Source organism: Lonchura striata, chromosome 1A (assembly GCF_050655825.1).
Source record: "Lonchura striata isolate lonStrDom1 chromosome 1A, ASM5065582v1, whole genome shotgun sequence".
NCBI lineage: Eukaryota > Metazoa > Chordata > Aves > Passeriformes > Estrildidae > Lonchura > Lonchura striata.
The window spans coordinates 28,579,839-28,607,265 of record NC_140741.1 but is presented as its reverse complement, the minus strand read 5'-3'; the positions used below and the strand labels follow the sequence as shown (position 1 = coordinate 28,607,265).

At 40.7% G+C, this 27,427-nt stretch overlaps 1 protein-coding gene across 1 annotated transcript in view; it reads right to left on the bottom strand.

The window, feature by feature from the left end:
• The window catches only part of LOC110481816 (sucrase-isomaltase, intestinal), a 59,715-nt gene that overhangs the window by 13,142 nt on the left and 19,146 nt on the right, over nt 1–27,427 (bottom strand). Inside the window, exons 8-17 of the mRNA XM_077783119.2 lie at nt 22,850–22,975; nt 21,347–21,478; nt 15,205–15,318; nt 14,979–15,095; nt 14,801–14,885; nt 10,419–10,536; nt 7,409–7,577; nt 6,771–6,887; nt 4,044–4,192; nt 95–183 (exon numbers count right to left, since the gene is read on the bottom strand). Of these exons, the coding sequence (XP_077639245.2) occupies nt 95–183; nt 4,044–4,192; nt 6,771–6,887; nt 7,409–7,577; nt 10,419–10,536; nt 14,801–14,885; nt 14,979–15,095; nt 15,205–15,318; nt 21,347–21,478; nt 22,850–22,975 (1,216 nt within the window). The remainder of the gene's footprint in view (nt 1–94; nt 184–4,043; nt 4,193–6,770; nt 6,888–7,408; nt 7,578–10,418; nt 10,537–14,800; nt 14,886–14,978; nt 15,096–15,204; nt 15,319–21,346; nt 21,479–22,849; nt 22,976–27,427) is intronic.

Here is a 27,427-nt window from a genome sequence, read left to right as displayed (position 1 = left end):
TGGATATGAGCAAACATGCTCTGAGTGTCATCCAATGCCCTAAGCACCATTTGTTTCTTCTATTCCAGTATGATGGCATTTTTAATTACAGTACTTGCCTCTTCAAGAACTGGAGCAATCATAAAGGCAGGTCCCCAAAGGAAGGCTGTATCTATTCCATGAGTCTCCTGATCAGAGGTAAATCTGGTTTGAAAGTTAAATATACAATGTTATTCATAGTTATTAGAATTTGCCCAATATTTTGATATTACTCACTGTGACAAGAAATCTGCTTCCTCAAAGTATTCTTCAACACAGCCAAATATTTTCCTGATTGAGGGAGTGCCAAAAGCTGGACAGAGATTCAGATATTTTAGTAGTACCGACCATCCCAGAGCAGACCAGAACTCTCACAAAATGATGAAGCCAATTTCTTTTCAGAACAGCAACAGTGGGAAAACAACTCACTTCTGTTCAGTGGGCTGAGACTTCATTTTGGGAGCCAATGAGCAGGACAGGGGCCAGGCCCAGGTGAGGGAACATGGAGGAAAAACACTGTGCTCTAGATTCTAAAGCATTTGTGAAAATCCTTGGCTTTGGCCTCCCACAGCTTTCTCAGATTTACATTTGAAATTGTTTGCAAGACAAACACAGAACAACACTCATGCATTATTGTACGTTTTAGCTGCCTCTCCTGAATGGATGGAAAACCTATGGAATTCAGTCCATTTTATTAAATGCACTAAAACTGTTTTGGATTCTGATCATGTTCTCCAGAATGCTCACAGTCCCTTCTGCATGGCATCACTTGCCTTCTCTTGGGAAGAAATCTCTATTCCAATGTACATCAGCTAATGGGAATATTAAATAGCACCTGGCAAAGAAAAGAGATCCTTCCCAACTCAGGAACCTCCTTTCTTCCAGCATCAAATCCTGGAGAATTTAAATAGGTTTTATCATCTGTAAGTCTCTTTCTGAGGAAATAATTGATAGATCCTAGCTCTTATAAAAACATCACATGAAATAAAAATCCATGTCTCAAATCCTCCTAAAATCAAAGTACCTTGTACCTCCTCACTTCTGCTACTCCTTTGCCCCTCTGCCCCTCTAACAGCCCTACTGCCTTTTCAGAGATAGTAACTGGTCTGGTTTTCACGTATTTTTGACAAGTTCACACTGGTTATTGCATATTTACATATTATTCTCTAAGAACATATAAACTCCTTGTTTAGAAATTCCTTTACTGTGTCTGTTCCATGGGCTTTGCAGCTGCCCCTGTCTAAAGGCAGGTCTCTGTTGAACACTGGCTGGAGCAGAGTGGCTCAGTGTCAGTGCCCTGCTCTGACACCCTGCCTGCTTGAGGCAAAGGCACACACTGCACCCAGCCCAGGCTTACAGAAATTTCCCCAAATAAGTAAAGATAACTTGGCAATAAAAAGACACCTATTGAGGGCTCTGTTTGAAAGAAACCTCAATTTCTTCAGCGTTTTTTTTTTGGTCCAGAACAGTAGATCTTTTGGACACCTTAATTTTGGTCATTATTGCATTGTGACATAATACTTTCAAATGTTTAAAGCAGATTATGGGTTTTGATGAATTACCTTATCCTAAAGTTTTTGAAATATAAAACATGAGTTTTTCTTGTCATCTCAAAAGGTTCTCTGTGTTTTCAACTAGACTGTAATAAAATTGTAATAATAATAAAATACATTTTGTTGTGGGAGATTGCAGGACAAAAAAGCTGATCAAGAAATTATGAAAAAAGAAGAATCAATTGTATTTGTATATGGAAACAAGATTCTCACTCTTTAACACAGCACAATTTTCTCTTGCAATTATAGCAACCACTAGCACAAATTCAGCAAACGAATGAACTTTCCTAGTTTGAAAATATAGCCATTAAAGCATGCTGTCATCTATGAAAGGTCTTTAATTCCATCTACTGCTTCCTCTGGTTAGATACTGGCCTCTCTCCTGTCATATTTCCACCCTGGTTAGCCATTAAACACATCTTTCCTTTGCACTAATGGATTACCACCTCACAGTCTTTTTTGGACACCTGAGATATTGATGCCTCTGCTTTATGGAGTGAAAGCCTCCGAGGCACCAAATACACTTAAAAGAATCTACTGGGATGTTGTTCTTGTTTGTTACTTGAAACGAGCCCCTAAATGTTCCAAATGGAATGAAATGTCCACATGAAATAGCTATTGCTTGGAGACTCCCTGCCTAGGTACGGCTGTTTTCATGGTGAGGACTCTGAACTCATAAGAACTTCGCCTGAAAAGCTAATGCAGGAGTTTTTTAGTTTTCCTTTCTAATTTTTACAAGTAAGAGGCAATGTTGATGTAAACTTCCATCATCCATACACTGAAAATTCTATTTCAGTTCTCTTTCTCAAAACCCCACTTCTCCTCCTGTTAGCATCTAGGTCACTTTCTCCACTAGGGTAGACCCACTACTAAACCACTTAATTTTACCTAGAAATAGTAAGAAATACACATTAAGTAATGGCCATGAATAATAGTAACCAAAATTAACTACTAGTAGTAAGAAACACTTTTAACTCATTTTAGGATCTCGCTATGGCAACATTAACAAGCCCTAGGACTAGGATGCCAGTAGGGGCACTGGGGAGGGAAACAGTTTGTTTTGATCTCCTGATGCCTGCCCTACTTATGTGCATTTGAGAGGTTTTATTTCCTAGTCATCCCACTCTAGTCCTGCCAACTAAGCTCCCATCAGTGTCTGCAGTGAACCTCTCAGCTCAGTTCCATCTAACAAAAGCCTCTGCTGGTGCATCTGAGACTGCTCTGCAACTCTAATCAAAAAAATTTGGAAATTTGCCAATGTGGAAGTGGCCCTCATAGAGTACAGGTATGCTGGCAGTGGTCAGAAAGGCAGCTTTAATGACACTAGAGTAATTCTGTATTAGCAGAGATTAGCTAATATTAATGCCAAAATTAACTTGGGCATTTCCAATATTAACACAAACCACATTCAGCAAAAACAGACCTAATGTAAATACTTGCAATAGCATATAGCCAATTTTAAGTTATGAATACCTATAAAATTCTCCCTAATTTTATCTAATAAAATGACATTGCCAAGTAGAAAGAGGAAGGATACTGCTTTTAAAATTTATCAGTTAACCATTATGCCGAGTAAGCAAAACAGATTTTGTGCATATCCTTTCCATACTTGAATGGTCAGTTTAATTTGCAAAAAATGCCTTTAACCAGAATGCTTTTAAGCTAAAGGGGAAAAAAGAACATTAAACAGTTTATGACATAGCCTGCACCAATGGAATGACAGTGTGGCAGAGCTTCAGGCTTTCATAAGTATTGTTTGCGCTCTTTTTGCTCAAGTCTTCGCATAAAGCATTCCAAAGTAGAAAATTTACCAAAAGCAGGTAAAGAACTAATTGAAAGGTCAGGACAGCTGGATTCTCAATTCTTCCAGAAAAGGAAAAATTAGTTGTTCCAAAAGTCTGAGCTTAATTTTCAAAGGGGCTTTTCCATTTATTAATCTCAGTTTTGCACCTGCTTCTATACTCAAACATCTCTATCTCTGTTTTCTCTGTGCAATTTCTGGACACAGATGTGGGTTTCGTAAATAGCATGCAGATCCAAGTGCTAAATTGGAAAAAAACAAATGCTATGGATCATTGGACTCTCTGTATGAGGCCTTTTAGCATTCTGGATCAGAATACATATTTCATTCAAATACAGAAAATACAGGTAATGTGACTCTCATTTTTGAAATAGAAAATAACTATATATTTGCCCAAGACTAAAAATTTTCATAATTCCTCTTTCTAAAGTTTGCCTTTTTTCCCACACTGGAAACAAATACAGGTTATATATTAATAGAAATTAATTGCATATATTAAGACTTACCTTTGTGCATATAACTTGATTGATTTAACTGTTCAACTATTCTTTTAAAAGACAGCATGCAATAGTAATACTGTGACTATTCTCCTAAGGATATCAACCAGTACATACATAAGAGCTCAACTATTTTGTGAGCAAATTAGAATGAAAAAGAAGCTCCCAACTCACTCGTGCATCAGTGACCGCACCACTGTGCCTCCGTGAACATGAGCCTCGTAGAACAGGGTGTATAAGTATGGTAGCAGAGAGTATCTGATCCGAAGAGTATCACGAGATATCTTGGCAAAAGTATCTCCAAACACAGCTGGGTCTTGTTCCTGTTCAGGAAAAGCTTAGATTTGTACTGAGCATTGAAACAAACTCAGCAGAGAAGCTGTGTGCAACACATGGAGAGCTGTGGCTGGCATGATTCTACGGAAGTGAGTGTTTAAATAAGAGAAAGCACTAATTTGCAAAATGCAAGATATATTAAGAGCATCATCCATTATTCCCAAACTAACATTTGTATGAAATTATTAACTTAAAAAATTCCAGTCAGTTCAAAAAGATCAGGTCCCACCTTTATGTGACTCCTCTCCAGCCACCCCTAACCTTGTGAGGAGACGGAAGCTGGTGCTCCAAGCCTGTGCTCAGGAACAGATACCCTGCATCTAGAAATTAATTTATCCTGGAGAAGCAAGCCCTCTCAGACAAAGGAGATGAAACACAGGAAAAAGGGAAGACTGATAATCTGCAGGTTAAAGTCAAAAGCATAATTACATTGGCCACAAATACAGAGGCAAGTCTAGGTAACAGAGTAAACTCATAACCCTGCTGAAGCCAACAGGGGTGACCAAAGTCACTGTGTGTGGTACAGAAAACATTTCACCCATTCAAGAGACTTGATTTCTACTCCTGTGTGCTCCATTTTAGGATGCCCTGATGACTGACAGTACACCCACACACCAGCAGTGCCCCTCAGCTCCTCACTGCCAGCAATGCTCTCCTGTGAGACACGACATGCACGGGGTGCCACCATCAAGGGGACAGATTGGGGCAGGTTGGGGCAGCCTGTCTGTACTCATTGACTGGGTTTGGTCCCACTCCAACACAACCTTGACCCTCCCCTGGGATGGAAAAGAGTTACATCTCCTTTAATTCCTCCTGTCAACCTCTCCAGTGCTAAACAGCCAGCTTACTAATCACATGGCTACCTTTCTCCTTCAGGAAATCTTTCCAGAGTACTCAATTTTCTCATTAAAGCTGAAGACTATATGATGAATTCCAAGGATAATGAAATGCAAAAGTAACAGAAGTAACAAAGCTTTTTATATTATTTAGTGCTTTTCAGACAAGAAAAATATTAATTAAACTGTTTGAAATACTCAATGAATTAGGCAAAGTGGGCACTTAAGATCTTAACACTAACCTAATGTTAATTAAATTCAATATTTAAGTAAAATTTCACCATTATTATGTTTGTATCAAAATTACTCACTAAGAATACTCCCTGCTGGCTCTGAGCTCCAGAGCATCCATCTATTATTTCAAAAACTCCACTATATTGTTACCAGTGTTCTGACACTGTAAAAACACTGCTTAATTTCACAAAAAAAAGTCAGATTTCTTAGGTGATGCTGAGTCATTCAAAATGCCTGTTCATTTCTTTCCGTAAACGCATACTTTAAATAGATTTAAGTAATCCAATAAAACCAAATATATCTCTCAGTTGCAGCACCCATCATATAGGCCCATTGCTATCTTCTTGTTTATTAAATTGTACATAATGAGATTGATATCCACTCACCCAGGTCAGACTCTGTTGTCATGCTCAAAGGGCCATTTGAATATATATATATATATATATATATATATATATATATATATATATATATATGTACATCTCTAAGTTTAGTGGAGAGGCAAATGGAAAATGTTTCTCAACATCAACCGCTAATACCTCACAGACATTTCTTGTCCTAGAAAGAAATACCTCAGGGATCTACAGGCTAATTCCTGACCCTCTTAATGATAGTACTATGGTTTATTATTCCTGCATTTGCCCAATTGCTGAACATCCATTATACTTTCATGTACAAAGGTCTCCTTGGAAGTGTAAATGTTGCAGCATTTTGATGATGCAGCTTCAAAGAAGCTGAAGGTCAGAAAATAACCTGAGCTCCAGTGTTGCACTGATCAGTTTACAGAAGGAAAAAAACCCAAACATTTTTTGAACAAGCAGGATCATTTCATCACAGTTGCAGATAAACACAGAATAATGACAAAGGCTGCAAGACCTTTAAACCTCATAGCTAGAAATGACCTGATACTTCTTTCTGTTTGCAACAAGTCGTTAAAAGACTTTTCTGGTGTTGAAAGCAGAGCAAGGATCTGGACTGAGGCTGCACTTTTTCATTCATCTCATAGGCTCATTAGCCTTTTCTGGTCTTGGTTGCCTCTTGGCTGATAATGATGTCACTATTGGAACTCTCACATGTTAGTAACTGTTTTTAAACAGCAAGGATGGTGTATAATGATCTCTCTCCCCTCCCTGCAATACTTACGATAATTACAGAAGCATTGAAACAACAGTTGTAGCAATCAAGGGAGTAGGAAGATACTCCGACACTCACTGGCTCTTAATAAAACCTGGACTTCAGTAGGTAAAAGATGAAATAGATTAATTTTACCCACTCCGTGAGAAGACCAGCATTTCTATGGTATCTTTACATTATGGACAGGAAAAATTTACATTTCACCATGTAATTCCTGCTCTCAGTGCAGGACTGCTCTCCTTTTCACCTACTGCTCCAGTTTACCCAAGAACGGCATGTTGATTTTGGAGAAAGCAATACAAATCACTGTCCACATAACTGTAATCCTAGGTTACAGCTTTATGTAACTTTGTTTACTTACTATGTTTTCAATTGAATTGTGATTTCTGGAAAATGGATAGAAAGAGCCAAGCTGCATCCAGCGCAGGCAGAGTTCGTAGGTAGTGTTGTAGTTAAAACCACAGATATCAGCACCAATCTAAGGAAAAATAAAATTGTTTGTGATTGTGACTGAGGCCCAAAAATGAGAGACTACAGGAATGTGCAGAAATAAAAATAATTTTTGGAAAGAAATCCCTGTTTCTAATTACTTTATAACAATGTTCCATAATTATACACATTTTTCTGTGACTGAGGTTGTACTGTCTCCTAGAGCACTAAGTTCACTGTGGACGATCTGACAGTATTTCAATAATTCTACAAATTCTCCATCCCAACTTGCAAACCCAGAAATATATGAAGGAGCCCTAATCATAGAGTACACAATACAAAGAGATCAGTTTTGGATGGCATACATTAAGTCAGTCTGAATCTTGCAGTGCTGTTTTTGTTTCCTTTCAGCAGCCAAGACTGACATTTAGCCTTTTAATCTGCGGTTCCTTAGGCTGTGGAGGCTGTTACTGCTGGCCATCCCAAGCCACTTGTTTCAGAAAACATTTGAGTTAATTTGAAGTGATATTGTGTATAAGCCAGCACCTGCCTAGAGGACACCAGACTTACATAGGGAATGCCAAAGAGGTTGAATTCCAGGATTCCAATGATTGAGCGGTGCAAGTCCTTCCACAGAGAAAAGTTGTCACCAAGCCAGTGACCACCGTGCTTCCCACTGCCAACGAACGTGGACCGAGCCAAGACAAATGCCCGCTTGCCAGTAGCCTGCTGGACAACACTGCAAAGAAATGCAACAAGATCATCAAAAACAAGAAAGGTAACCAAAACAGCTTAAAATCATCCTGAGCATTCAGGCACAATTTTATCTGAAAGGGTATTATTCATTAAACAATTGTTGTTGCGATCCCTACTCACATGAAAATGTGACCGCAAAACTGCAAATAAAAGGAAGATTTACACAGTGGCCAAAACAAAATAAAAAACCAAAAATCTATCTGATTCACGAAATGATTTTTCTCAGGTATTTTTAATCTTCCTAAATAAGAATTTGTGTTTAATTTATTCACAGCAGTGTCTTGAACTGAAAATTCAAATCATAAATTCCTTTCTATACTAGTATATTTAATTAAGTGTCCAATGAGTTCCTAAAAAGAATATAATAGGTATTTTTTTTCAACACAGGATTTATTTAGAGATTTGTATTGGTAAATAAAGTTCCAATACCAGGAATTAAAAACATAAAAAACCTCAACAAAAATCAAAACTAAAAATCCAAAACCACACAAAAATACTAAAAGTATATCTAAACATCTTATAAAAAATAAATAATGTAGAAAACAAACCTGTAAGTATTCAAAATGCCACCCCCTCCTTGTAGTATTTTTTTATGGTTGCCTGTCTTTTTTGATATATGAGGTTTCATTACAGAATTAGGGGCACAATGAATTTATCTTTGATTTTTGAAAATAATTTTGCTGTATCACCAGAAAATCAAGGGAATGTGTCTTACTAACAAATCTGTCACAAAATTCCTCAGAATAGGATACTCTTTGTACAGAATTGTAAATTGCAGTATTTTATATTGCAGGAAATCAAGTTAAACTCTTCTTTAATATGATTTGGGCAACACAATTTAGATTCTCTGGGAAATTCTAGCATGAAATATTAATCATCACCATCTACTTCTTTCTCCCTTTTCTTAATGAGATTTCATCAAGAATTCTTCCACCTGTATTTATAATGGCCCAGTGTTTGCTTTTGGGTCTGAGACTTAAAAGTGCTTCCACACTCGCTTCTGAAGCAAAAAACCCAACAGCTTTCATGGAAGACTGAATGTATTAACTTCGGGGCCTCATGCAGCAAGAGGTGCAGTTCTTTAACCGTGAGGGACCTGCTGGTTCTGGTTTGCAGGTGCACTGTTGGGCCAATAACTGCACAAGGCTCCATGCCCTTTGTATAAATGTTATTTTGGAGCTTTTCATGGATATCTTGAGCAGGAGTGCTCTCCTCTGGCTGCCTTTGGCTCCATTTGCATATACAGGTGCTAATGAGAGCAATATCAGATCAACTTAACTATGATCCAGAGCTGCAAAAACAATTTGTAGCAAGTAATTTATTGAAAAATTTCAGTCTTTTATGAACCATTACAGAACAGGTCCTAATGTTGTCAAATGCATTTGTTCATTTAAATTATTTACAGAATATCATGTGCAAATAACTCTTGGCATTAAGGGACGTCCAAACTGATTGCTGCTAGTTTATGTATTCAAATTCAAACCATTTGACATAGGCCAGATGACACATTTCCTATTCTCTGCCTGCCTTAGAATAATTCTTAGGATTGTATTTTTTAATATGATTATGAAATTGTCATTCAGTTTCATTAAATATCCTGCAATTAATGCTGGGTGCTAAATATTCCTGTCAGTAATTTCATTTAATATATTCTTTGTGAAGAGTGACTGCAGAAAGGATATACAACCAGCCTTGAAAAGAAATCTATTTGACAAACCAAAATGATTATGTACAAAAAATACATCACCAAAGTTTCCCAGCTTTGCAGCAAAATCAGCCTCTGCCTATAATTTTGGTGGTCCTCTCCACATTTGGCCAAGTACAATAAGTTTGTTGGGAGGATCTCTTTGAAGACTGGGGAATAGGAACCCAAAAACCATGGTAAGAAGTTCAGGGTTCAAGGGCTTCCTGTTCCTGCTTTCAAATGCAGAACTGTGCTTTAGCCAGGCCCATAAGAGCTGGCAAGCTACTTCTGGTTTTTCCCAGGGCTTCCCATGCCCTGGACTTAACATATAAAATACAAATGCATCAACACCAGAATTAGGTTCACTTAACCATGCCCCCTGGACACTATTAGAATCCAGCTTCTGAAAATGAGTGCTAAATGCTGAAACAGACCACACATGGACCTCTGCTTTGGCTCTTCCATTATGGTATGAAATTTCCTAGTGTTTTAGCTCAATCCCTGCTAGAAAAGGCATGATCTGCCCATTTCATTTAATCCAACAGGTAGCTTTCCACAGCAACAGGCTGCCTGTGTAAGCTGGTTGTGAGTGCTTCCCAGCTGCAAAATGAGTTTTACAGTAGCTGAGAGCAACTGTGCTGCAATGCAGCTCTGACCTCCTGAACCAACTGAGCCCCAAGCCAATTTGCAAAACACTGCCTGCCAGGAACCAGAGGCAGCTCTGGAAGCAGCCAGGGGACAGTTTGGGTTCTCCACTGACAGTGACAAAAACTCCTCTGACACAGTATGATGGGACAGATAAACACCCCTGACACACACAAGGCTGCTTCTGCTGCCAATGCTCATGAGAAGCTCTAACAGAGCACAAGAGTATCCTGCTTTAGGTATACAAGAGCAGCAGCTGTAAAGTTAGGCCCTACACATACATCTTGATTTAGCTGAGAAAGGTAACATTAGAAAGGATTCTGTTCCTTGTTCCAAGGATCTTTTTTCTTGAAACATCCTACTAAATGGCAAATAAATCAAGAAATGGGTCTGCTTCTTATTAAATACTATTACAGATTTTCCAGGTAACATCAGTGGCTTTTAAAATGCATTTTAATCACCTGGAATCTGATTAGAAGTATTTAGAAAACTTACTTGAAAGTTGGTTCTGTCTGGGACCAGCCAAAGAGAGAGTGTGTGTTGTAGTGGTCTCCAAGGTAAGTCTTGGAGTCAGGACACAGTGTCTTTTCTGCCAGGGAGCGATCAGTGATGCCTGAGAATGATACAAACCACTGTAAAATCATATACATCACAATTCAAGTGTCTTCACATTTCTACATATTTAGGGTGAAAACAACAAAATATTTGGGAAGAGGAAAAGCTGAAGTGCTGGATCTGCACTTTTTTGAGTTTAGCACATAGTCACAAAGGCTTGCAGACAGGCACATGTCCTTGGAGAGGGGAGAGGGCTGAGTAATCACTGATAATTAATTTCAAGTTCTATGTCCAATAATTCAAAATATCTGTACAGATGTCATGTATTCAGTAAGTAATAGAAAATTTCTGCTTTGCTGAATTAAGAATATATTATTTTACACAATGACAAATTCTAATTAACAGCAAAAATACTGCACAGACACTAACTGGTCTTTAATCCCCTATCAAAGAGATGCTGGAAAAGCCCATTTCATGCCAAAAAAAATCTATCCTCTTTAGGTAACCACCATGAAAATGCCACATGATGTTCAGCAGGAATTGGGCAGCTTAGATATTTATACATTTATTGGCAATTAGGTTTCTTTCCTTTTATTCCTTTTTACATAGGGAATTTTTTCCCCTTAAGTTGCTAAGAAACACTAATGACTGGGCACCTACGAAAAACAAAAGATGTGGCCAAGCTCAGGGGAGGAGGGCATCTGGCTGCACTTCTCTTATCTGGGAGTTTCTCTCCAAGGGGGAGATACCACAGGGACTGGGCAGGTAAAGGGGCTGGGGCAGCTGCCAGCTCGCGCTCTCTCTCTGTTTCAGAGGTCGGAGCTGCTGCCTGGGGAAGGGAATTCACTGCTGCCACCAGAGCCCAGCCCGGAGCTGTTGCTTCTGCTGCGGGGTGAGCCTCTGCTTGTGGGAGCAGCCACTAAACTGGGACCTTCTGAACACCCACCTCACCAAAAGAGGGACCTACCCCTGTCTGCTCCGGCGCCCGGGATCCTGAACCCGCCTCTCCCTGCCCTGCTGGGGCCGGGTCGCTGCTGCCCCACCCCTGCTGCTTCTTCAGCACTGCTCTGAGCTTTCGCTGTGCTGCAGCCCTGCACTCCTGCCTGCTGAGACATCTTGCCATTCCAGCTTGCTGCTTCCCAGAGTCCTGCTGGGGTTTGTGAAGCGAAGCCTCTCCTCCATCCCCTCCGTCCCGGACAAAGCCGCCATTGCCGCGCGCTGCCCGAGCCCGCCCGCAGCGCCCCCTGCAGCCGCGGGGGCAGCGCCACACCTGCCCCGCCGGCCGGGAGCCAGCAGCGCCCCTGCTGGCCGTGCCCGGAACTGCACCGCAGGGAAAGCGCCGCGGCCCAAAGGCCGGGGCTGGGCTCCGGCTCTGCTCGGGGCCGATGCCAGAGCTGGTGGTGTTGTTTGTGTGCCTTGCTGGACATACTAGCAAAGAACTGCAATTCCTGTTCTCATATCTTTGCCTGAGAGCCCTTTAATTTCAAAATTATAATAATTGGGAAGGAAGTGGTTTATATTTTCCATTCCAAGGGAGGCTCCTGCCTTCCTTAGCAGACACCTGTCTTTCAAACCGAGACATTATAATTATTTTTAGAGATGGTGTTGCAAATATTATGCAATTCTCTCAAAATAAAAAAGAAAGTGAATTCTCAAAAATTCTTTTTTTCATGCTTAATTAGGTGCACGCACTTTTGTAAGTATTTCTCCACGAACAAGCGATCTGCCTGCATAATCACACTTCCTGTATGGTTGCAGTTCATTATCACAATTTCTCTGTACCTGAAACCCCATTAACCTCTCAGCCTTGCTGTGCCACTACAGCTACAATCCTTGTGTTTGGATCTTTAGAACACAAAGACTCCAGTGTCGGTGATCTACATCAGAAATAACTTAATTTATAGGCAATTTCCAAGTCACTTTGACCAATACGTCTTTGAAGAAGCCACTAAGTTTCTGAGGAAAGTCACACAATGTCCCAGTGGTTCTTGATTATTAGCCCTATAAATTTAAGGTTGGATAGGAGAGAAAATGCTACCATGTGAATCACAGGTTCATGCTTCACTCTTATTCTGAGTATTTTGTATTCTGCCTCAGTAATACTGATTATTTTACAATTGCATATTAATCTTCAGTATAAAGTGTTTTATAGAAAATTGATTTGAAGGACATCTGGCTTGAACCAGAAGATCAAACCATGGTTACGTGTAATGATGGTTATAAAATTCAGACAAGGCGCTTGAAGGCTACATTGACAAAAAGCCCGAGGCTCTGAAACTGGGACTTGCACTTAAAACAATAGTGAGCTCCCAAAACTCTGCTAACCCTGAGGAGGTCCTTATGTCATACTGGACTAAACAGCTTAGGTCACCTCTCATATAAGTCAAGGGCTTGGACAGCTAAGAACAGGCACGTATTCTATAAAGTGAAATAGAAAAGAAAGCCCTTAAACACTGGTTCAAGATAGATTCCCTACATGTTGAGATGTAATGCCTAGGGCTCCTGGCTGCAGAAGGAAGACCAAAACCAGGGAATCTCTGGGAAGACCTTCAAGCAGCCTTCTCGTACCTAAATGAGACCTACAAGAAACCTGGAGAGGGACTTTTGAAAAGGGCATGGAGTGATGGGACAAAGGGTAATGGTTTCAAGAGAGTAGGTTTATATTAGATAGAAGGAAGTCTTTCCTGTGAGGGTGGTGAAACACTGAAACAGGCTGCCCAGAGAAGCTGTGGATGCCCCATGCTGGAATTGTTCAAGGCCAGGAGGGATGGGGTTTCAAGAAACCTGGTCTGGTGTCCCTGCCCATGCTAGGGGGCTGGAACAACATGGTTGTGAAGGTCCCTTCTAACACAAACCCATCTATAACATTATACAATTATACAATACACATTAACAAACCCATTATATCATTCTAACACTGTGGGTCACAAGCAGAAGCAGGTGCATATATACATGAGTCAAGTCAGAGAAACTGGGCTCAAAACACACCTGTCTTCAGTATCTCTCAGTGTCCTTACACATCATGTAGGCCTCTAGATTTGAGTCCCTTCTAGTGGCTCAGACGTCAGTGCTAATCTTCACAAAGCTCAGCTGAATGGCTCAGAAGCCCCTGCATGGGTTCACTCTCAGTTCTCTATTTGTCATGTAAAGGGAGCTCCGCTCTTTTGGCCAATTTACCCAGTGTCTCACATCTTTTATACAGCTCTGAAGGCTGACAAAATTGAAGGTAATTTAAGGCAAAGGTGGAAATTCTCATCAGTTCCTGGGATTTGGTCAAGACCCACAGGGTAAGTATGCAGTGGTTACCCCACAAAGAGAGCAAACACCAAAATCATCATTAAAAGCTCTGGTTCGGCTTTCAAAAATTTACAATCTCTTTCTAATATTTTGTCATGCTTTTTTATGCTAATCTTATATTCAAAGTAAAAAAAAGAAAAAGAATTGCCATTTAATAAAGAAAATTTAGAATTCTTATGAGTACAAAAGCATGAAGGGGAAAAGGGGACATTTCCAATACTCCACTGCCAATGCCCCAACTCTCATGTATCAGCTTCCTACTGCATATTAACATTGCTCAGGCAGCTGGGCTTTCCTGGGGAAATGTTGGCTGGATTAACTGCCACACCACTGGCAATAATCATCAGTACTCATGGCTTCCTGGGGAGGAATGAGCCTGTCATTAACTCAGCTACGGGAAGAGATTTTCCCATTCCTGTAAGTTTCCCATAGGCTTAGGTATTTAAAAACTTATTTTTAGCCCATTTCTAGTGACACTGTGATAATTTCTTTCCTAAGAGAAAGGAAATACATTGAACTAAGGCACCATCTCTCTTGTCATAGTGCAGAGACTGCCCATGTCTAAGACTAGCAGTGGCAAGGGTTACTTCACAAGTCTGTAGCTGAATTATAGTATATAGGTATCTTGCCCTTTTTCTGATGTAGACCAGTTGCTAAGAGGATGGCAGGAAAGGTCATTTTTCTAGTCATGTTACAAGCAGAACCTTGGACAGAGGAAAGTGATTGTTTCTGATACTCCTTGAAAGCTGAGCCACTGGAGTCTTGAACAAATATCTAACTGAACATACAGAACAGGCAGGGAAGAATGGAAAATGAGAGAATAGATTTTTTTCCCCCTAAAATATAGCCTATTCAGGTTTAAAACAAAACAAACAAGAAAACCAAAGAAACAAACAAAAAAACCCCCAATGAAATTACAATATTATTATTACTATAAAATATAATATGTTATATAAAATAGAAAAACATTTTAATGTAATAGTAATAAATAATTCATGGTAAAGAAGTTATTCTATTATACTTACTAGGAGTGTAAGGAGGGTTATTGATTTCAGTATCTGCACATCCAGGTAGCTGGCCTCTCATGAAATTGGCTGGCTCATTCATATCCTTTAATAAAGAGAGTAAGACATGTGAAAATCTTAATTTTCTTTTTTTTTTTTTTTTTAAAAAAGAAGGAAGGGCAGATATAATGAGACATACAATCCAGATGCCATCGTAGTCAAGGACATCCTTAAACTCCAGACACAACGTGGTCCACCATTCCACTGCCCTGGGGTTGGTGAAGTCAGGAAACACGGAATATCCAGGAGGCCAGATCTAGGAGTTACATATGTAAATCCTGGTTATTTTCCCATTTCTATTACATTGCTGCTTTATTTTTTTGAAGCAGGACTACACAAAATGCATGACAAAATTAAAATCTCACCCGCCCAAGAGCAGGAGTCACACCATCAGAGTTGTTCACCCACACTCCCATTTCCTGGCCGAGGTCGTAAGGCCTGTAAGTGCCTGGCTCCTCATCCTTGGTTACAAAAGGGTCCTGAAAAGAACAATCACCCTTCCTTTATTGAAATCCCAGAAATAACAATTACTCTTCTATTCTATATTTTAGAAAAATCTGGATTATGTTCTTATGCTGATTGCAAAACTAGTGGAAGAAAACAGCATTAAAATTTAATAAGAGTTGAGAGCACACAATAATTTAGAAAAAGTCATTAAGGATATGTCATGAGTATTTCTTCTGCAAGGCAAGAGCAAAGTGAAATTACTAAATACCCTCATGTTTATTTTCATAAGACTTTCTATGTTCAAAGTATTTTAGGAGAGGCATTAGATTTTACTTCCCCCCACAAGGTCTCTGCTGTGGCTGGGTGCTGTGCTGGACATTCCCATACTTGAGCACCTCTGGGTTTTCTCCAAGGCAATCCTTATTCCAGCTGCCTCAGCATCAACAGCTCAGTGCTGGAATAACAAGAACTTTTCAAGGGGCTTGGAGCTGGGCACATCCAACCTCAAGAGGACCCTGTAAGCCCTCCATTCCAAACCAATGTGTGTTATGCCAGTCTGATGTAGAGAAACCCAATTCACTCACCTGCCTGTGGGGCCTTACACCTCTGCTCTCCCCAGGCAGCAAGACCACAGCATTTTACACCCCACGGCTTGTCCTTCCAGCCCCTTTCCACTGTTTGCAGTGGTCATCACCTCTCACTGCTGCCAGTGATAATGACACCAACAACTCTTCTGCTTCAGGATGACCATCAGTAGCCACCAAGCTGATACAAAGAGAGCCTGATCAGCTCCTGAGGACAATAGAGGCTCACACACCATGCTGGGAAGTAATGAAGTTAGGAATACTTGGAGATGACAGTAAATGAAGAGGTACTCTGCAACTCTGCCCAGCAGTCAGCTACAACCAAAAGGAGGAGTAAGTGCACTTTGCAATACATCCCTAATTGGAAGCAACTATCTACTTTGTGGTTTTTACAACAGATAAAGACTGCAGCCATTTTAGAAAGGAATTCTTTACTTTCTTCTTAGAAAATCTTACTTCCTCAGGTTCTGCTTTTGGCAAAATCTTTTAGTTACGAAACACAATGGAGAAATACACAATTGAAACAATGCTTCCACTCAGTTGTAGCTTGTGCAACAATTTAAAGGAACTTTAATCAAAATGTGATAGAAGTCTAATTAATAAATGTCTTAAGAAGAAAAAAGTATCAGAACGGTGTTACAGTGAGCTCATGGGCACTCTATTTACCCTTCCCCGGGACCCTGTGACTCTGATCAAGATAACCCTGGACCCCTCCTTCCTGCCCCAACGGGGTTGGAAGAGAACCAGGGAAGCACCCCCTGTCCAAAGTCTATATAGACCCCTGACATTTCCTGTTCGTCCTCTTTTGCCCCACTCTCCACATGGACATCACAGAATAAAGAGAGCTGAACCAACATATATTGGGGTAAGAGCCTCTTTTGGAAATCTTTGCCTTCTCCTGATATTCCTCCCCTCACAGCTGCTTACCTCTGAGCTAGCCTAGGATATTTTGGGGGGCTGTGAGAAGGGGGGGGGAACGTCAGACCTCAAATGGTAAGTTATTTTAAAGGCTTGTTTTAAATCTCATTTAAATACTTGAATTAATTGCCTTATTTACTTGTGAGCCCTCTGATAACTACAGCCTGGTAAGGGAAGTATATTCTTCCATGCCTCAAAAACAAAAGCTACAGCTAAATCCCTACTTTAAGTCTGAAATTTTGTTTAACTTTATCTAGCTCTAGTGTCACCTCCAAAAGGACTATAAGGGTCCATTACATTTTTAACTTGTTCAATAATCCAACTTTGCAAAAGAGAAAACTGTCCATCTATAATAACTCTTTTTTAATTGTGGTAAAGATGTCTCTCAAGGGACATGAAGGCTAGAAGAAGTCAGCTTAATTAGCTACTCCTAATGCAAACTTATGGTTTCCTTCAGATGAAAGGTTGTTCCAGAGCATAAATCTAATACATTATGCAGGTTTAGTATTAATATATTATGCAGGTTTAGTATTGCCCTAAAGAAAACAAAACCTCTCCATGCCTGCAGGGGTTGTTTGTGGGGAAGATGTTTCATGCCTGTTAAAACTTCAATCATCTTTGTAGCATTTTGGGGAAGAAGTGCTGAGCATCCTCAACTCCAGCTGACTGCCTGAAGACCTGTGAGCACCCAGCATGTACCCAGACTGCCACCCACAGCCCCACCCCAAATACATATTTTGATGCACATCCCTAAAAACTCATCTCTGGAAATTTTTGGCTCTACAGCTCACACAGTTGCTTTAAAATCTTAAAGATATTGTGCATTATTTTGAATCATTAGCATATTGCTCTTGACTTCCAAGTATTTTGTCACTTATGTCATTCCTAGCTGTTTCTGTTTTTAGTATGACTTAATAGACAGCCTACAAGGCCTTTCATTAAATAGCCTCTTTAGTAAAAACGTTTATAATTTTTCAAGGTATTCATTGTTACTTTAGAACTTCTTTGTTTCTAAAGAATATATTTGTTCTGACACAGCTGAAACATGCACAATTATTTAGTGCAATGGTGATGACCAGGTGCTGACATGCAAAGTCACATTTTCCCCTAAACAGAGCTGGCCTCTGAAAGAGATTAGGAGAGAGAAGGGCTGCACTTAAGAGGCTCCAGTAATGGAGCCACGCTACTCTCAAGGTGACCATAGTTACAGAGGGTTCACAGCACTGGGTGCAGCATGGGGAGCAGACCTCCTGCTGGTGTGGCACCAGCAAGCACAGTGATGGTGACACAACTGAGTTCAGGGTCCCATCCTCAAGCAGGTTCCAGTGTCAGTACTGCTGGCTGTCAGGATCTGTGCTTTGCTTGTGACCAAAGTGGTCATTCCCCAAATCCATTTACTGGAGATTTTTCATGACACTCACTGGATGCAGTCAGAGCCCATTTCCTGAAATCATCATGAGGGAGGCAATAATCTGCTCTATCTGGGGAACTCACCATTACTCCCACTACCCAAAGGGAATCTAAGTACAAAATTGTTTTTTCAATATCCAGCTGGATTGCACTTGCCTTGATTGCACCCACTATCACTTGGGAATTAAACCCTTCACACTGCTCCAGCTCCCAGCTCCACTTAGGGGAATATTTTACATCACTAAAGAATGCTAACAGACAGATTTTGACAGAGATATCAGCAACTGTAATAAAGTGAAAATAGAAAACTTCAGTACCAGTGCAAACTATACTTCTCAGTAACTTTTAAACAATGAAGGACAGACTGGCTCAGCTTTTACTCTGTTTTCACAAGCTTGGCTAAAGAACTAGAGCAGAAGACAGACCTTGGTTACAAATTAGTTGAAGGACAAAAGAAAGGCTTCCTATCTGGATTCCCATTAGCTCACTGCAAGAATTAAGAGTTGCTATGCTCCTTGCATCTGACTAACAGCTGAATTTATACAGCAACACCTCCCTGCACTGCTGCAAAATGTGCCACCAGAAAAACTGAAAGGGCTTTAAAAATGTTGTTGAAGTTAAACTCTTAAGGAAGAAGATAATGTAGCTCACCCACTAAAGCACAGCTGCTTGTCTGTAGCTTTATACCCAGTAGCAAGTACAAAACAACTGGAGACCTCCCAACAGTGATGAAAAAGAGTTGACTACCATGTATTCATTGAAAGGCAAGAGTGCTTAGGAAGAGCTACCCCAAACTCCTGGTATTTTGCTCCTATATTAATGTTTTGCAAACTATTTTGAGATAAACCAATAAATAGGCATGTGGTATTTAATGTTAGAGCTCTAAGAGATTAGATCATTTCTAGAGCAGTATTGAGGTTACAGAGAGCCTAAACTGCTTAACAGTTAGAAATCAGTCCTGGCAGCACATGTGCTCACTACTGCTCAGTTATTTACAATGATGTATCCATTTAATTTGGGTCTATTTTTGTCTTAAAGTTTCTCTCCATCAAAGTGACTTAGTAATCTGCTACTATTTAAACGCTGTGCCTTGAACCTTCACTGCTGAAAACTGATTTCACTGCTGCACCCCTGAGCTGCTCAGAATGGAACCTCCAGGGGAAGGCATTTTTAGGGACAAACTAGCAAGCAGCATTTACTGTATGCATACTGCTGTATGCAAGCAGCACTCACTGTATGTATCACTTAGGCTAGTCAGGACTGATTTCTAACTGTTTCCATTATCAATATGTAATTGATCACTTAGGCTGCGTGGTTTTGTTTGAGAGTCCAAGTAGTAAATGGAGTAATAGTAGACCAAAGCAAAGATTAGGTAAAAAAAAAAAAGGTATGTTTAAAGAAACTATCAGAAAACTCCCAATTAAAAAGAAAACACTGATATAGCTATCTCTGGTGCTGACTAATACATCATCCTCAGAGGTATTTCAAACTTCACAACAAACTGTGAGGAAAAAATAAGGACAGGAGGGAGGCACTTCTGCCTTAATCTGTCTATTTAACAAGATAATGTGATTTTTAGATGAGAAAACTGCAATAGCTCTTGCTTGTTTTGACTCCAGATACACCAGCACAAGTGAAAGAGAAATTGCCCCACAATTTAGGACTCTGCTGTTTAGTCTCTCTCTCCACAAACCTTTGACAGGATCCCCAGGACAAGAAGAGGAACATGGCCCTTATTTTAAAAGGACTTGTTTGATTTAGGGTCCAAATATTAGTCACCTGTCCATCATGATTCAGTTGGATTAATTGAATCCTGGTCTCCTTAAAAGCATGAGCCATCAATATAATTGTAGGTAAATGTGTTTGTTTAGCCAAGCAGAGAAAGGCTGAGGGAGAATACACGTACTTGAATCAGTATATCAAGAAAGAGAATAGAAGGGTGAGAGACTGGCAGCTGGACATAAGGACAAATAAGTAATACCAATATGAAAGAAGTACCCAAATGAAAGATAGAAACTCACCATTTAGGTAGAAAACAGGTTACAAATCTAAATTTGCAGCAAAAAGTCCTGAGAGGAGCCCTGTGGGATTGTCTCGCCTTACCCTGTGGCTGTGGGTCAGTTCAGCCAGAGCCACGCCTGATCCATCTCTTGGGCCTGTTCACAGCACCCACCTGGGGAGGGACCCTGGCCCCAGCAGCTGTCTGAGCTCAGCTCACCTTGCAGACAGGCAGCTGTACCCTAATGTTTGCCTTGAATTTGTCCTGCTGCAATTTAAAATGCTTTTCCTCTTATCCTGCCCACAGTGGTTATGGAGAATGAGCTGCAGCCTGCTCTGGGGAGTGCAGCCCTCCTACTGCTGAGCTGCTGGGGGACCATGGAGAGCAAGAGCTTGTGAATTTATCAACGGATTTTATTTAATTTCCTAATTTATTTTCATCTTTACTTAAATTTCTATTAAATTGGTCTCCAGTTTCCTCGCCACCATTGGTTCACTTAGCTATTGTGACAGAGTCATTTTGGCACAAGGACATGTATGTGGAAGTGCTGGAGAGAAAGAGAAAATTTTGCTGGAAAAATTTACTGGGGAAGATGGAAAACCCCAATTTTCACTTGTATCCAAATTAATTCATTTGGCCATAAGCCAATTTTGATTAGAGGTTCAAAATACATTTTCCACAAATTTGCATACAAGTAATCATTTCTCCCATTAACTTAGATAAAAAGTAAGTACAAGGAAACATGAATTATAGTTACTATATTCCAGAGCAATCAGGAATAGATTTTTTTCCATTATTCAGCTATTTTTGTATGTGTATTAAATTTATTTGTTAATTTCAGGAAAGAATTGCATGAAAGGAATCCTTTCTCAATTCAGAGGCAAAATTTCTTATAACTGAGTGCAGAAAAAATGACAGAGAATTAATGTTTTGGAACAGAGATGATACCGGTACAGAGATATCAAATAAAGGCAACACTTCTAAAAATTAAATCTGTGAGAAATTATTCTTCAGCTCTTTTCAACATATGAGAAAATGGAAAAGCTGCTACATTAGCATACATGCGTTAGCACCTAGTCACTGCTATGAAGACTATGCTGTGAACAGTTCTTATAAATGGAGAAATAATTAGTAATATCGTTAATTTACCAGAATCACCACATTGTGCTTTCCGTTCTTCTTCAGCTCTTTCATGAACTCTGGCAGACCAGCAAAATTCACTTTATCATAGGTAAAGTCCAGGTGACGTTCCATGTAGTCAATATCATAATGTTGGACATCCTAAACATTTTTAAAGTAAAAAATTACATTAATATTTCATCCAGCTCTGGAGTTCTTAGACAGGGAAGACATGGATCTGTTGGAGCAAGTCTAGAGGAGAGCCACAAAAGTGATCAGAGGGTCTGGAGCACCTCTGCTATGAGGACAGGCTGAGAGAGTTAGGGCTGTTCAGCCTGGAGAAGGGAAGGCTCAAGGGAGAACTTACTGAAGCCTTTAAATACCTAAAGGGGGCTTATAAGAAAGATGGAGTCAGACCTTTTTGTAGGGTCTGTAGCAAGAGGACAGGGGGCGATGGTTGTAAATAAAGGAGGGCAGATTCAGACCAGATATAAGGAAGGAATTTTTTACAATGAGCTGGTTGCACAGGTAGATGGTAAATGCCCCATCTGTAGAAACTTTCAAGATTAAGTTGGATGGGGCCCTGAGCAACCTGATTTAGTTGAAGATGCTGCTGTTCATTTCAGGGAGGTTGGATTAGATGGCCTTTAGTGGTCCCTTCCAATTCCAATGGTTCTATGATTCTATGACTGAAGTATTTGATACAGAAACCAGAATGTATCCAATGGTATTTCTAAAAGGCAACAAATGTATGCAATGAAACCTGAGACTGTAATTGCAATCCTAGCAGTGGACTACAAGAAAATGTAGAAGTCCTAGTTTAGCAACTATTTTGCAGTGATCTGCATCAGAAGTTTGTAGCAGAATTTATGAAAGAGAGAGGACACGATTTATATTTGGAATGAAGGTTGAGCTACCCCAGCCTAGGCCTCAGATGTGGGCCTCGGTGAGGCCTTTGAAGCCTATGGTGCAGTTAGGAATTAGTCTGTGGCGCAGTTAGAAATTATGTTAAGGTGTAAGCACAGAGCACTGGGCTTTCTGGGTGTGAATTAGTATAGGTCTGAAGTGTGAAACTTTAGCCACCTTAAGACAAAGAGGAACAATGTTTTCTTGCCAATGAGAGTGTTCTCACAATTGTAAACTATATTGAAGTGTATATAAACTGCCATCTTATAAATAATAAAGGGAGAATCTTTGATTAACTACATTGGTTCAGATCTGCATTTCTATTGTCCAGCTCCCGATTATTACGAGGCCCCTTGCTTTAGAACTTTGTTTTTCATTATTTGTTTTTAAAATGCTAGCACCTCATACTGCAAATCGACACCAAAATAAACTGCTATGCAGCCAAGAGCAGCACTTAAACATCATGCCCAGTTTAAATGTTTTTTAAGTATTATGAAGATATTACATGCAAACCCACTGCATAAGATTATGAATGTCCCTTTATTCTACAATTCTCTTTGTAAGATAATTATTTTCCCTCCATTATACTTCTACGATTAGCACACACAGTGAACAATTCATACTTACATATGGGATGTCATAGTGCTTCATGCGATCAACAGTTGCCTTTAAAGCATCAAGGGTGTTATAGCCGTAGCGGGAGAGCTGGAATCCCAGAGACCAGTAGGCTGGCATGTGTGGGCGTCCAATGGCCTGCAGCAGGAATGAGGAATACAGAAACACAAGGGGTGAGAGGAAAAGAAGTTATTCTAAAACACCAGGAGAGGCTTCCAGATCATTTAAGGCACAAAGACCAGGGCACAGGCATCACACCCCCATTAAATACCCATTCCTTTCTCCAAGTGGCTCTCAGCACAGCATGCTTGGCACTTCTCCTGGTGGATCCTTGCCCCTCACAGTGACTCCAACACCAGCACTGAGCATCACTTCCAGTGGAAACATGGTGTAAAAAAGCCAGGCTAATGTTAAATGTGGTCTCAGCCTCTGCACAGCAGCGTGTGCTCTCACTGACAGGGCACATGCCAGCAGAAGTTCAGTGTGGATCCTCATGCCACTTGATCCACGACAAGTCCACAAACCCCTTGGTCAACAGAAGGCAAATCTCCAACAACACACAGCAACCTAAGCTTTGCAAACTTCTCTTACCACATCCAGCTGAACTAACTTATCAAGAGTCTGATTTTTATTTGAGCTCTCTGAAGTTTTAATCATATTTACACACCAATCTGATGAAACTCAGTTACTTATGGCTGACTACTGTTATTGCTGGCCCACAGCCTTGTGCTGCCAGGCACTGACAACCCTCTTCCAGGCCAGAGTTGCTGTTGGATCCTGAAATTCTCAACTGAAACACAAGGCAATGAGTTAAATATGATTTTATAAATATTTTATTTCCACTGCCTGAATCCATCTGTAAATGGCATGAGGAAAGTCAATTGAGAGCAAGGGAGGGAAGGAAGGCATCCTGCTCTGCTTTCCCTGGTGAGAGCTGCTGTGGTAACCTGGGATGAGCAGTGGGCAATTATGATGTGTCGGTTCTACAAATAAGCTGAAGTCTGGCTTTGCCTCATTAGCACACACCAGTGTTTTCTGGGGGACAGCTCCTGAAATCCTTACTTCAGTTAAATCCAATGAAGCTAACCTTTGATTTTTATTTCTAGCACCTTTGCTGGCAATACATGAAAATCTAGTAGCTATTAAGCACCTATGACTTATTAATCAGCTGCAGGTATTGTCCCCCTTTGGCTAAATAATGGTTCCTCCCTTATTTCCTTGTGGATATCCATAGTTAGGTAATTATGCTGAAAAGTGAAAACCAACAAAACTCACATATTGGCAGCTAAACACCATCTACTTTAAATAAATAAAACAAGGCACTTCTGGCAATCTGTTGTCTATTGCATTGCTAAGCTCTGGAGATGCATTGCATGAAGGCACACCTTCCTGTGGGATTTTCTTTAGGAAGCGTATGACCTGGGAAAGCATGTCTGGACATATCTGATGACCCAGACCATCTTTCAAACTCTGCTGGGGTTTTCTGTGGAGAGCTGAATGGGGTGTGAATGCTCAGGACAATCTCCCTGACACCTTGTGAGCCAGCACCAAAGTGTCCAACACAGCATGGCAAGCCTCAGGACACTGCCTCAGAAATCTTCTTCTCTGTCATATCCACACTCACCATGTCAAGGATAAATTCATCTGAGGAGGCAGCAGAGCTTGTTTTAGACCAGCAAAGAGCTTTGTGAACCCACCATTTTGTGCTCCTAAAGCAGACACATATTTTGCCCTTGCTTTCTCTAGTGGAAACAGAGAATGACCTCTACAAACAAGGTTAAAAAAAACAGACCAAAACAAAAGAACTCCCTAATGAAATAAAATGCTTTGTGCACAGGCTTCTCATCTTGGACAAGAGAAATAGGGAAAAGTGGCTGATAAATATTAATCCTGCAGCTCAATGCAGAGCCCTGTGCCCTGGCAGGATGTCTGCATGGCATCTGCTGCCTCTTCCCAAGCAGGCTGGGAAATGGGAAAGGGAGAACCAGCCTGGGCAGAGGCAGTGGGAACTGCTGAGCAGCTCTGCTCTGGGTCCTGTGATTCCCCAGGTCACTCCTGCCTGGGGAGGACATTGCTGGAGGACTGACTAATTGTCAGTCTGGGACATTGCCAGTGCCTTGCATTTCAAGAGTTAGATGGGGATTGGCTTCGTCCCCCATGTCCTATCAAGCGTGCAGGTGGAAAGCAGTGGGGCTGGAGGTGGAGCTGTGGCCACTGCTGTGTCAGTCAGAGCCCTTCCAAAAGGACATCTCCCCAGCACTGGGGTTTGCTGGGGTTCACCTGCTCACCCTTATGGGATGGGGCTGTGTCATTCTGGACCACAGAGTGAGACAGTATTTTGTGACAGCATGCCTTGAGGAGTTTTGGATTACAGCTGAACCAACAGAAAAATATCTATCTTGAAAGGAAGATATTAAGTTTTTAAAGCAATTAGTTCTCTAGGTTCACCAGGCTGGTGCATCTATGGTGAGTTTAAATGAAACCAGCAGAATATTTGAAGAGGAAGGATGAAAACAGCGCAGCTGGGAAAACAAATGTTCTTTTTTCTAATTATGCTGTGGACTCTCTCTACTGGATCCCCCTGAAGCTTCCTGATAAAGAAACTGACATATGGTGCCCACTCACAGATGGATCAGCAGAGGCAGGAATGTAATTTTGCAAACCTGAAGACTCAAGCTGGAGTTGATATATATTTAGGATCTAGTTAATTCATATAGATTGCATTCTGCATACAAATTATCAGAAAGTGCAGCAGCCAGAGAAAGCCTGCTTGGCAAAATTGACTCCCATAGAAATCAGAAATGGTAGATGGGGTATGGCAGGGGAACGGAGGGAGGAAAACCTAGAAAGAGCAAAAACGTGGTATCCAAAATGAAGGGGAAAATGAAAAGCACAAAGATATGGCAGTGCAGAAACAGTAAAAAAACAAAGATCGTATTTTCTGTTCCAGAATTCTTCCTGCACTTGCTTCTTAACTAACTCCTGATGTTTAATAAATCACTGTTAGTTTTTCCATGTTTACATAATTTAGCATTACGTATATTTGTTTTCACTTTTTTCAGAGCCACCTGAGAGGTGATGTATCAAGGAGGTACCCTGGAAGCACTTCGTGGTAAGAATGAAGTTCAGTGGAAACAAGTATATCTAAAAGATAAAATCTGTGTCTAGGGAGCAGGTGATCTGTATTCATTTTCCCTGTGCTGGATTATTGGACAAGTAATGTTATTAATATGAGCATCAGTGACATGTACTAGGTTATAAATTCTATAGAGTAAATCAGGATGCTATTCTGTTAACACTATGACCAAAGACTTTGATGAGAGAGAGACAGCTGCTGAGTTATGCCTACATATCACAGAGGCTGGAGAGAGGTGCCCTTTCCCGTGCTCACAAAGGAGCTGAGATGTCCCACAATGCAGATTGCTAATCTTACACCCTAATTAGCCACACAGAATGATTTCTGAAGCTTGGTATTTGCTTCAACTCCCTTTCTTCAAAGAGGAGTTATAGGAGGAAACTGTAAAACCCAAGTGGGCTAATGCACTGATTTAGTGTTTCTGTATGGCTAAATATGCAGTGGGTAAATTCCACAGGTGCTCCTATGGCCCACATATCTGTATCCAGCTCATCTGCTATGACTAAGGCAAGCAGCTGAGTGCTGTGGGCACCCAGTCAGTTAGAGGGCAACCTTCACTCAAAGTCTGTTAACAGAAGCTAAGCTTTTATTTAGGAGAGCAAAAAGAAAGGCCCTGCAGCTGTTGAACCATAAAGAAGATGCTCACCACCTCAGGAATATAAAAAATTAAGGATTTTCAATGCCAAGGTCTTCAAATCTTGGTTTTTGCTGCACAAAACAATTATCAGCTGTTTGTTCCTTCTTGGGGAACATAGCTCCAAGACTCACTGAATCATCTGTGATAAGATATATGTACAAGCAGGTTCCCCATGTTACCTCTCCAATAGGAAAGTGGACTAGAGACCTCTGAGGTCCCTTACATCTGTAATTAGCCCACAGTTCCGTAAGGAGGAAGCAAACCAGCAGTCTTCTCTCCAAGAAGAATCAGAAGACTTACAGTATGCTCACTTACAGCTTGTTATTGGATAACTTATGACAAAAAAACAAATTCATGGCCTTTACCCAAGAGCTATTAAATATCTATTTTTTGAACCCTAACATTCCTGACTGTCCACTACTGCTGTGCACTGTTGGTCTGTTCTGAAAGGCCACCAGTGGTCTTGGCAATGTTGGCCTTGTATTAGGTGTGACTGCAGAGCCTCATCCAGGCTGAGGTCAGAGCTTGAATTCTTTAGCTTGTTCCTGCTCTTCTCACCCTCCTGCAAACGGAGGTGTTCGCTGTTAAAAGTGAGATTTGTGTTATGTAACTGTTCTGCACACCAGACCTCTTCTGCAGTAGGAGAAAAATGTGATCACTGTCACATAGAGAGAGCTGTACAGGACAATCTGAGATGCCTTAGACGTGGCAGGAGTAACACCCCACACAGCTGGGCTCAGAGGCAGGAGGGAGCAGAAGAATGGGACTGGAGGCTCCTCCTTCCCATGGGACCAGGCCCAGCACATAGCCCATGGCT